This window comes from Nannobrachium achirus (assembly GCF_963921795.1).
Source record: "Nannobrachium achirus genome assembly, chromosome: 17".
NCBI classification, from domain to species: Eukaryota; Metazoa; Chordata; class Actinopteri; order Myctophiformes; family Myctophidae; genus Nannobrachium; species Nannobrachium achirus.
In genome coordinates this window covers 18,468,160-18,480,651 of record NC_137824.1, presented here as the reverse complement: position 1 = coordinate 18,480,651, position 12,492 = coordinate 18,468,160, and the positions used below count along the sequence as shown (strand labels likewise).

Genomic DNA, 12,492 nt, shown 5'->3' with positions numbered 1-12,492 from the left:
TTGGCAGAAATCTTTTCAGATGAGAGTTCGCAGCCAAATGCATACCAATTTGGAGGTCCTTGAAATGAAAAATACAATGTGCTGTTCCACTAAGCTTATACGTTGTTATGCATAATTGTAAACATTTATAACCAGTTATTTAAATGAGTGCATTATAGACCTTTAAGTAAAGTGTTACCTCAGTTTCCTTCACAGCAGAGCCCTGGTGGTCTGCACACCATCAACAATACTAAGGGAATATTGGTATAATGAGTCATATAACAGTTTATATAATAGTCCTTACATACCAGGCTCCATCTCTAATGGATTCTTTTGGAGGGGATACAACCTTGCACAACAGTTGTTGTGGCTGGCATCTCCTTGGACGTCTGCTGGAGTGCTTTGGTTTCTTGTGGTGATTTCTGTAACATGTTAGTTTTATCAATGGATTGCTCTTGGTCTGATCCCTAATACCCTTTGAGCTGTCCGGCATGATGGTAGCACCTGCCAGAAGCTTGGGTCATTGGGTCATTAGCTTCTCCGCCACTACACGGCGGCAATCCATCGGAGAAGTCCCAATTTAGTCGTTGTCAATTCCCAACTGTCCCCAAGTGTCCTTTCAGTCCTTGTTGCTGCACTAACACCTCCACAGCTGGGGATGTATAAACTACTGTGTGCATCCTCCCATATACACTTGCCAGTAGCTTCTGCAGTGCAGCAAAAAGAACGGTCACTTGATCCAGCCAGCTTTCCACCCCAATTTTAAGTTGCTCTGGGTTAAGAGCGTCTGCTAAATGCTCAATTGTAAATTGTCTAAACACGGCCAATTGTGTTTAGATTGATGGTGCGCCAGGCCAAGCTGGAGGCATCGCAGTTACTGCTGCGGTGGTGGGAAGAGTGCTTTTATCTCTACCACACCCAGGTGCTCCATAGACAGACAGGCTCAGGTGCAAGACGCTACCTAAAGCCTGGCCCCGCAAGACGCCAAGGCCAGTCACCATCACAGGGTTGAAGGGCGGCTCGAGCAAGCCCGCCAGGCCAACAGAGTGGTGATGACACATACTGCACGCAGGACAGACTCCCCAAAGGGAGAGGATGAAGCCACGTCAGTAGAAACCTGTGAAAATACATTAGATAGACAGACACTTTTTTTTGGTTAGTTTTAGTTTTGTGTTTTTTTAGTTTTAGTTTTGTACAACAACAACTAGTATACATATATTTCTAATACCTACAATTATTACTTGGAAGTTAAAAATCTAAACCCTATAAAGTGGTGAAATTCAGTGCTATAAAAATGATAATGAGATCTTAAACAATTATTTCTAATACCAAGTAGGCCTAGTCAGCCAACACAAAACATATTGTTAATATGACCATTACTACTTCATGTAAAACAAAACTATATAAGGTAACAGAAAACAGTAAATGTTCTTACCTCAGCTCAGGTTACACAAATAGCCTAGTGTTTTCTTGCAGCCACAGTACAGCCCATCTATGCCAACAGTCGTTCCCTTTCTGGATGCAAGTCCACACGCACCAGGAGCGATCAGGAGGGAGGCTCGACTGACCAACTTCAACTGGGGGGGACCTCCACCTCAAGTCCAGGGAAACTCCAGCACAGTCCACAACAAACAGACAGATTTTTGTTGATTTTTTCCCCTTATCTTCACAAAAACTATTTCTAATATATATGACAATTACTACTTCATGTTAAACTTTAAAAACCATATAAGGTAACATAAAAAAGTAAATGTTCTTACCTCAGCTAAGGTTACACAAATAGCCTGTGTTAGTCGTTCCCCTTCCTGGAAGCGCGTCCACACGCAACAGTAGCGATCAGGAGATAGGCTCGACTGACCAACTTTGACTGGGGGGACCCGACCTCCAGTCCGGGGAACCTCCTGTGTGGTACACGACTGACAAGACAGACAGATGCATTTATGTATGTGGTTTCTTACCCGTTCGCCACACACCGACCTCTGACCCTACATGGACATCAAGGAGGAAACTCCAGCAAGCCTCAACTCCACTAACCCGGTCTCAGCAGCTCCCGCTATCCAGACTCGGCTCCCCGCCGAGTCCTACACTCTTCAAAGACTTTGTATTTAAGCTCTGCCTTCACCCACATCCTGAGGGATCTTTCCCACAAACTAGCTGCATATTAAGAAATAGGATCTCCCTGGCGAGCCCAGAGCTGTCACCGGCTGGGTCTGCGTACGCAGCTGGTCAGCCATTTCCACAGCATCGGACGTGGACCTGGACGGCTGGACTGCAGCGAGGCCTGAGGCTGCAGGTGAAGAGGCTCCTTCAGGGGTGTCATTCTCTCCTGGATGTTCTTAACCCACTCCTGTTTGGCCTTCAAGCTGGATGCCGTAAGTACAGTATGGTTGTGAGAGGCGGGGGTCCTTCCTGCCCACAGAGCAAACTTACAGGGGTCCCCTCGAATGTGCTCTGTCACCCCCAACTCGGATGTCAGTACTTTATTCACATACCTGTACTTAGTTCTGCCAGCTGAGTCCCTGATCTCCTTGCTGAAGACCAGCGAGTTCTGGAACAGGAACACGTGGTGGTTGCGAACCTTCCGGATTAGAGTCTTGGGGTTCCACACCTGGAAACTGCCATGAACAATCAAGTCCCCCTGGACATCCATGTTGTCATCAAAACCGTCCAACATGGCGATGTTCATGGCATCATTCGCCTTCTTAGGCACACTCAGCATCAACTCAAGAGCATCCGCAAGCTCTCCTCCCTCTCCATCCTCACAGCAAGACAGCAAGTCCTTGAGCAGTAGCTGGTACTTGGTGATTCTCTGCACAGGCTTGATGAGGTAGGAGTCGATGGAACTAGCGAAGCCCAGGCCATGTTTCTGCCGGATGTCATCAAAGAAGGTTCCAGCGTGTTCCAGTAAGAGTTGACTGGAGTCAACTTTGTTCTTACAGTAGTTCACATACATGTGGAACCCATCAGCCCAGGTAGCAAAGCAGTGTCCCACATCCTCTGGTAGCTCACAGTTGGTCAACTCACTCAGGAAAATATTGCTATGAAAGTCATATATCTCCTGGATGTTACCAAAGATGATGTGTTGCTTGTTGCGGATGCCTGCAGGTACCTCCTCCTCAAGCCCACTGGCCATCTCCCACCAGTATGTCTCCAGACCACGCAGATCTCTCACGTAGGCCTTCTCTGACTGCAACAACTCGGCCATGATGAACTTCATCTTCCGGGCTGCCTTCCCCTTCCTCTCGTTGACCTCCATGTTGCAGTTGCGGTTGCGCAGCTCGACTTTCTGGTCGTCTGTCAGAAGAGGCTGGCATGGATGTTGTTCATGGAGCCTTGAGTAGGCGGCGACTGCGTCCTGTGGCTGGGTGTTCTTCATTGTCAAGTACTTCTTCAAAGTGCTTCTTCAAACCACAACAGTGTACTCAAACCAAAATATGGTTGAAAATGACCCACAACTGTTGCAAACAGGCCTCTGTGTAAATTAACGACAAACAAGCCCCTGTGTGTGTGTGTGTGTGTGTGTGTGTGTGTGTGTGTGTGTGTGTGTCGTTAACAAGAGCAAACTTACTTACCTGAGTTCAGTTGGTCAAGCTGAAGACTAGGGATCCAAAAAGAAGTGTTATCAAATGTTTGAAAATATCAAATTAAAAGTTGAAATGACCGGTGAAACAACAGCAACAGATGGACGACAGGCGTCGATGTAAACAAGCAGTCAGCAGTAGTTCGTCAGTAACGTCTCTGGTGGAGCCGCTAAGATGCACGTCTGTTCTCAATGAAGTCCAGATGAGCAATGACGTTCTAACGTTATCATCCGAAGAACACCTGTTTGAAACAGGAAGGATGCTCGAGCGCTGTCCCTATTGGTCCGCTGCCGAGCGCAGCGGACCAATAGGAACGCTGCGCGACGCTGAGGCATTTTCATTTGTAAACAACTCATCCTCGCGAGAAAGCCTGGTATCGCGAGGTTATATCCAAACGTGCAAGAGCGTACTTATTATTATTGTTATTATTTGTTCACAAAATGTCCTAGTAGATCTATACTATTTTCCAAAAACGTAACAATTATAATTAATAATTAATAATGTATTTTTGTAGGATTCTGCGCCAATCATTTGCTTCTTCCAGAGTAGTGACCACCGGTCAACAGTAGAGGGCGCTAGAAGCTTGAATGGTGAATGCTTTGTATAAGGTATTTCCCTGCTAGAAAAACCAGCACAAGACCAGCAGTAAGACCAGCACCAGCACCAGCACAAACCAGCGCATGTTGTGTTTTCGTGCTGGTCTGTGCTGGTGCTGGTTTGTGCTGGTCCCACCATCTAAACCAGCACAGACCAGCGCTTACTGCTGGTCTGTGCTGGTCTGTGCTGGTGTGGTCAGGGACCCCCGGGGGACCCCCCTGAGAAGTGGACCAGGTCTTTGCTGGTTTAATTTGCTCTTTGCTCTGGTGCTTGAATCCTGTTCTGTATTTGACCATATTAGATTGTGACATTATTTTTGACATTGTGGGTGTGAGTGGGATTCGAACTTACTACCTCTGGCACTTCAGTCCTGCACTTATCCTCGGCGCCACTGGAACCTGTTAGTTAAAATGGGTGTTTGTCCCTATTTGTATATGACCAGCTTAGACCAGCACAGACCAGCACAGACCAGCACCAGCACAGACCAGCACCAGCACAGACCAGCAGTAAAACACAACATGTGCTGGTTTGTGCTGGTGCTGGTCTGTGCTGGTCTATGCTGGTTCATGCTGGTCTGTGCTGGACCAGCACCAGCACCAGCACAGACCAGCAGTAAAACACAACATGTGCTGGTTTGTGCTGGTGCTGGTCTGTGCTGGTCTATGCTGGTTCATGCTGGTCTGTGCTGGACCAGCACCAGCACCAGCACAGACCAGCAGTAAAACACAACATGTGCTGGTTTGTGCTGGTGCTGGTCTGTGCTGGTCTATGCTGGTTCATGCTGGTCTGTGCTGGTGCTGGTGCTGGTCTATGCTGGACCAGCACCAGCACCAGCACAGACCAGCAGTAAAACACAACATGTGCTGGTTTGTGCTGGTGCTGGTCTGTACTGGTCTGTGCTGGTCTATGCTGGTTTATGCTGGTTCATGCTGGTCTGTGCTGGGGCTGGTGCTGGTCTGTGCTGGTGGACCAGCATGGGACCAGCACAGACCAGCATAGACCAGCACCAGCACAGACCAGCATGAACCAGCATAAACCAGCATAGACCAGCACAGACCAGCATGAAAATTGTGCTGGTCTGTGCTGGTTTTTCTAGCAGGGATGTCACCACATTATGTTCCAGGGAGCCTAGTGTAAAATTGTTTTGTTTAAATTAAATTACATATAATTGTATACAACTGTAGGCTATATAATTAAGATGTGATGTGATATCATATTGAAACATATTGCTAGAATACTATACTCTAAAATGTAAATTGAATTACCAGTAAGACTCCCTAATCGGGAGATAAGCGACCGTTGGTCGCTTATCTCCACAAATAGGGCAAAAATGTGTTTTTCCAAAATCTTACTGGTCCATGTTGATGACATGAGTGTAGACATGCTGTGTAGTGATATTCGTGCATGAAAGGGATTTTGTTTCTGGAAATATGTCTGTGGGGTGCCACATTTGGAATAAAACACTTACATCACACATCTGGATATCCATACAGCCCATCTAGTTTGCCTGTGTCCATTTATGCCCATATATCTGATGACATTGGGACAATGATCTCCATATATGGGCATAAAACTTATGTTAATTAGTAAAGCCTGGGGATCTCCATATATGGGCATGAGGGGTACCCTAAAAGGGCATCATCTGGGAATAGCAAATATAGTTATCCTAGAAAGTGAAAATCTTACATCAAAGGCCATAACTACCTACCTACCACCATACTGCATTCCTCATTAAACTACCTACCAGTAAGATGCCTATAGGGAGAAAAGCAAAGGGCGAGGTTGCACCATTTCTTGGTCTTCTGGCCAGTGATGTATATCGGACCATTTAACCATATATGGAGACATCTGGTACCCAAAGATATTCACAGATATGGGCTTAATATTGATGACATAAGGGATCTCCATATATGGGCGTAAAAGGGATTTGGTTCCCCTGGCATCACAGGGATCTCCATATATGGGCATAAAATGGATTTGGTTACCCTGGCAACACGGGGATCTCCATATCTCCATATATGGGCATAAAAGGGATTTGGTTCCCCTGGCATCACAGGGATCTCCATATATGGGCATAAAAGGGATTTGGTTCCCCTGACATTACAGTGATGTCAGTGGCTGGTTCTACAGAGGGGATCTCCATTTATGGGCATAAAAGGGAATGTATGTATGATGATGTCAGATATCATAGACGTCATAGGACTTTCACATAACGAATAACTGAGTAAGCATGTAAACCCGTAAAATCTATATTTGGGCATGGCTGATTTATGACCTCATCATGATGACACGAGCAAACACAGCTGAATTGTATAAATGATCAGTGCAGAAACCAACAGAAGTATTTGACCAAGACTCTTCGATTTAAACATCAACAAAGGTGTGACGTTTGTTGATGGTCACAAAGGTGTGACGGGCGGACGGACGGACGGACGGACGGCCGGTGGAGGTTTTCATAGTAAACTGCTCCCTGACGGTCGCAATAAACTAGGAAGGTGCAATTCTGGGAAATTGCAAGTGTCGTTGCACTGACGCAAGTCGTGAATCCACTGGAAACTGAATTCTGTCTTACTATTTATATTGTGATGTAATGTGAAGCATGTCAACAATGCGTGAATCATGGCCAAAAGCTTCACTTTTCTGTTCTGCAAAGGTTAACAAAAAGCAGGTTCACTTTGCTCCAACAAACTCTCAGACCACCGGGTGCAAGCTTACCATTTGTCATGCACTCCCCATCTTTCTCCTGACTTTGACTTTGAAAAAAATATATAAATTATAATAACTAGAAGCTCGGCCGCCCGAGTGTCTACTCAGGAACGATGTAAATAGGGAATGAATGTCCCGCCCATTAATGCAAACCCCATTATACCTGTTGTCATAGGACCCGTTTTGACCATTGCGTCCAATCCGTACATTTTATGCCCATATATGGAGATCTATGTATCTGCCTCAGTTCCGTATACGGAGATTCCGAAACTTTCGCGCCGGTTCCAGAAAACCGTGTATCGGGTCGGTCAAGGCCGGGGACTGCACTCCCCGCTGCGGCGGGGAACGCGCGTGCTGGTTCCGGAAAACCACGTATCGGGGCGGGGCGATGCCGGGCACTGCACTCCCTGCTGCGGCGGGGAATGCGCACGCCGAAGTCTGTGTTGACTCATGTGGCGTACGTGATGTCAGAGCCTTTTGTGCCGGTTCCGGGACATCAGCTCCGCATACTTGACCTACAGTGCAAAGTGAAAGTGTGGAAGAATCATTTATTTGTACAGGAGTGATGTCAGAATGAGTCAGCAGAAGTGATGTCACAACTAGTCAGCACTTGTGCCGGTTTCCGAAACAGCCTGATGTCAGACATCAGCTCCGCATACAGAGATTCTGAACCGTTCGCGCCGGTTATGGAAAACCGCGTATCGGGTCGGGTCGAGGCCTAGCTAAGAATGTAGGCAAAGATCTGAGCTATCTGTGTGCGAAAGTTGGAGTCTGTAGAACCAACCATGTGCTGTGAGGGCTCTTTCATGCGATTCGGGCCAATTCGGCCTCGGCCAGCTTCAATTAGTAGTCAGGATTACAAAAGATACATTAACACATTAATACATTTCAGCCTTGTATACAGTATTATACTCTGGCCATTTGAAAATGATTGATCTACAGGCTCGATTTTTGCAATTGTTTTATTTGAATCCTGAAAGTAAGTAATATTTAATGCCTGGGATTCGAAGCCAGGTCTCCCACGTGAAAGTCCAATATCTTAACCGCTAGACCACCAAAGTGATATCCCTGTGGACCAGGGGAGATATTAGACTTTTGAGGCCATCAGGCTGAGGCAGTGAGTCACTCTGCTACACATAATATTTGTTTTCCTACAGATTCAGTAAGACTGTAGTCAATGGATGGACAGAATATAGAGCATTGTACCATGCTTTAATGTATGCAGTGTTATTTAGTACCAGCAAATACAGTCACATACACACTTTGAAAAAAATACAACCTCCTCTATGATACATATACAGCAGTCCTTATAAAACAGTGTGCTATACAGCAGGATTAATACAGCTACATGTACACATAATAAAAACACATCGACATGCTCTACCAGCTGCTCTGTACAATTTCACATTTGAACAACAGGCCTAACACTCTCCGCTCTACTACAGTAGTGTGTGTGTGTGTGTGTGTGTGTGTGTGTGTGTGTGTGTGTGGGGGGGGGATACAAAGCTACACAATATGCTGTGTGAATGCAGCATTGTATTTGTCTCCCTCTGCTGTCTTAATGTGAGTACAGCACTTTGTAAACTTGGTTTTGAAACATTCTATGGATACAGACTAGTTATTAGCGACTTTAAGCTCGATGATTTTCAGGACGGCAACGCCAGGCGGACAACAGCTGCTATGACGTAATCGCCGTAGCGGTCAAAATGGTTAAGCAATGCCTCGGAGGCGACGGGTTCCCACCCCTTTCACCGAACGTGGGAAGGGACCTTCTGCCGTAGTAGAGACGGCTGCGGTGACGGCAGGTTTATCTATCGAGCGCAGATCTTTCCGGTTACCGTTGTCATCTACCGTTGCCATGGCGTTGCTTAAGGATGCTAGTATCATGGGGGGACGGGTGGTGGTTGGTATCCTGTAATGCAGTGGTTCTCAAAGGATCAAGAGGAGTTCAAGCACTTTAAAACCTTATAGATTGCCTATTAAAAAAAGATGTTGGGGGAGGGGGGGGCAAATACATTATTAATTTAGGGGTCCTTGACATGAACATTTTTTAGAACCACTGATCTACAGCATTTTGTAAACTCAGTTTTCTGTGTGGAACGGTTGTACACCAAAATAGGGCATTCATTGTTTGGGGGGGGAAAAAAAGAAAAATATAGGCCTATATATGGGTATGAGGTTTCAGACCAACAGCGACGATATTTAACATTCCTGGTCACATGGTGCATGCTGTGACAGTTTGAACAACCCAGCAGTGGTGGGAAGCAACTCGGTACATGTTTCATTAATATATAGTAAATGGTGTATTTATATAGCGCCTTTAGCTAAGGTGCTTTTCAATGACTGTGCATTACATTCACCCATTCACACAACTATTCACGCACCGATGGCAGAGGAAACCATGCAAGGCACAAACCTGCTCATCAGGAGCAATTAGGGGTTCAGTGTCTTGCTCAAGGACTCTTCGACACAAACTCTGAGCCCGGGATCGAACTGGGAACCTTCCGGTTCCCAAGTGGCCACTCTACCTCCTGAGCCACTGCCGCCCACTAAACATCTTCCAGGCAAATTATTGAATTCTTACTCCACTACAATAATTTGAAAACATCTCTTACTTAGTCTTGGATTATTGTAAAACCCACATTAAGAAATGAAGCCCAACTACTGTATGTTATTCTTTGTCCATTAAAAAATAGCGAAATAAATATCTAAAAGCTCTGATATCAGACGTCAGAAGATTTGTGAAAACCTTTGAAAAATCTACCTTTAATATTTGACTTCTGAAAGCAATCTGTGTAATTTCTCCATCACTACAACGCAGGAGCACGTAACTTTAAAACTATTCCCATCTAATTATCTAAATCAAGGTGTTGCTGTATATTGTTATTTTAAGCGAGACATAAAAACGAGATTGAACTGCGTGCACACACGCACACGCACACGCACACACACACACACACACACACACACACACACACACACACACACACACACACACACACACACACACATCCAGTGTTAATGGACCCTTACAGGTCTCATTTTGGTTCCATTTGTTCCATTTTCTCTTTGGAGTTAAATTAATGTGTTGGATTTTCAGGTGTGTGGAGGGTTCAGTCATTGCTCAGGGGCTCCGTGGATGCTCAGTATAAAGTTCTGTACACGGTCCTGCCCACTTCGGTCACCCCTTCGCAATCTCACCACCTCTTGGGTGAAAACCTTCTATGTCCACAACCGATACTTTTGACGGAATTCACTTTCAGCTTTCATTTAAAAGCTGAAAGCTGATCCTGCTTAGCCTGTAGACTGGCTATTTCCGCTATTTTTGAACAACACTCTCGATCGACGAAGTGGGGCCGTTATTTGACAAGAGAAAACTGACAAGCATAATGTCGCTGTCGGGCAGAAACCTCTTATCTCTTTTTGTGTTGTTTAGTAAATGTAACGTCCCACACGATCATAAGAGCGCACAAAAGTAAGCCGCGGGCTCGAACGTTTTTGAGCTCGCGGATCCGCTACTTTTGCTGTTTTCGAATCCTGAAAAGTAACAGTTTTGGACATACAGTACAAGGTTTCCACCCGACAGAGGGCGATAAGGAGCTGAAATACGCAGATACGAGGTTTCCCTGCCCTGACACCTCTTCGTTCCGGTTCCCTTTAGCGCCCCCCCCTCAGGCGGCCGAGTAGGCGGCCTTGTCGTCGGCGGTGTCGGGGTCCTCGCTGAGCGGCGAGCGGCAGTCCAGCTGCTCGTTGCTAGACTCCAGCCCGATGCCGGACTCCTGGTCGCTGCCGTTGGACAGGCTGGCGTCCGACGCCTTGCCGCCGTTCGAGGAGGCGAAAATGAGCCGCCCGCGGCTCTCTGGCGCGCCCTGCTGACAGGGGCTGGTGGTGCCGGTGGTGTAGTCCTGTGGGGTGTTGGCTAGCAGCAGACCGTTGGGACACGGGGAAGGGCCGGGCACCGACAACGTCTCCGGAGGGACCCCGGAGGAGGAACCCATCTGATGACGATGGCCTTTCTCCTTCTCTAGTCTGGAGATGTTCTGTCGAATTAAATGGATATTGGTTTAGAGCAGTGGTTCTCAAACGTGGGGTCGGGACACCAAGTGGGGGAGGTCCCCCCAAATTATTTTGTGGGACCCCCAGATGATTAGCTTAATGTAAAAAAAAATCTCACTCAACGGTAAACAAATCTATATAAGCGTATATAGGGTAGCTACACATTTATAAAGTGAAATTTTAAGGACTTTCAAGAACGTTTTAATACCAAACTGGCCAAACTGTTACCCATATACTGTATATGGAGATCCATGTACTGTATATGGTGCATCCCTTTTATGCCCATACATGGAGATCCCTCCATGCCTTGGCCATCTGGCCAGTGATGTATATCGATGACATCAGGGATCTTCATATATAGGCATAAAAGGGATTCTGGGGAATACCCATATATGGACTTTTACATAGGTGATGTCACCTGTGATATCACCTGTGATGTCACAGTAATGTGTCAGGGGAAGCACAGTGTCAGAAGTGACCTACATACAGACAGAGATACGCGGACAAGATGTGCCGTTTTTCATAGTAAATTTGGGACCTATCCTCGCAATAATCTGAAAAATGTGTACTATTTTTTTAGATGGAGGTCCGTGGGTATTTGGAGCTTGGAGAAGCGCTGCTACAGTATAAGAGTATGAACCTGCTCATGTGAGGCCAGCTGATCCTCAAGCTGCTGCGTCTCCTCTCGTACGGCCATCAGGAAGTCTTCCACAGACTGCCGGGGGTGCATGCCCGTGTCGAAGCGGTTGTACAGACCTCTCCAAAACCTGCATGGCACAAATATTTCACTTTAGTATTGTTGAGAAGCACAATATAGCGAGATAGAGACATTATGTATTTCATGTTGCTGCCTGAAAGCTATTTTAGCATCATACAGTGGTCTCCGTCCTCTATTAATTTGCGTTGGATTTTTGTCTCCTTGGGACCCTTAGGACTTTCCACTCTTTGGTGATAGATACTGTAGTTCTAGGGTAGCGAAAATAGATGATTTACAAGCTTTCAATGTAAAACTTCGCTTTATTTATGTTTAGTCTTTGAAGATTTGGGGAAATGTTAGCCTATCGCATGCCCAAAATAGGGATGCCAGGCTGAAAGTGTCTTATTGGGTTTTATAAATATTCAAACAATGAAAAAAGTATTAAAGGGGAATACCACTCATTTTCAACATTGAACTATGACATTAATACACCTTACATCCTTGTTATGTGGAAATAAGAAAAAGGTCCCCCCCTTCTGTGTTGCCTAGAACTGGAGGATTGATTGTGGGGTTATGTCATCAGTGACATCATGAAGATGTACTCTTTGGCGAACTTCTAGTAGGATTTAATGAAGAACAAAAAGAAAACATAAATTTTCCTTAGCATAATTGTGACGGGTTGTGTGAGGACTCACTTAAAACAGTAGGGGGCAGTGGCGGGCCTCAGGACGCCTTGGGTCTGGCTGTGGTCTGGTCTGTACAGAGGACTGATGTAGTCCTGGCGTTTGGACCACAGGTGGGACCACACAGAGTGGCTCTGCTCACGCACTCTGTGATACAACAAGACATGTTACAGAAACACTGTGATACAACAAG

At 46.0% G+C, this 12,492-nt stretch overlaps 1 protein-coding gene and 1 long non-coding RNA gene across 3 annotated transcripts in view; one reads left to right on the top strand and one right to left on the bottom strand.

Moving 5' to 3' along the window:
* The window catches only part of LOC308301613, a 418,458-nt gene that overhangs the window by 320,312 nt on the left and 85,654 nt on the right, over nt 1–12,492 (top strand). The gene's annotated exons all lie outside the window — the stretch shown is intronic.
* The window catches only part of mtmr7a (myotubularin related protein 7a), a 44,662-nt gene continuing 40,268 nt past the window's right edge, over nt 8,099–12,492 (bottom strand). For both annotated transcript variants that reach the window (XM_080746326.1, XM_080746325.1), the window contains 3 exons: nt 12,312–12,446; nt 11,560–11,686; nt 8,099–10,903 (listed from right to left, as the gene is read on the bottom strand). In XM_080746326.1, the coding sequence (XP_080602452.1) occupies nt 10,535–10,903; nt 11,560–11,686; nt 12,312–12,446 (631 nt within the window). In that variant the 3' untranslated portion in view covers nt 8,099–10,534. The remainder of the gene's footprint in view (nt 10,904–11,559; nt 11,687–12,311; nt 12,447–12,492) is intronic.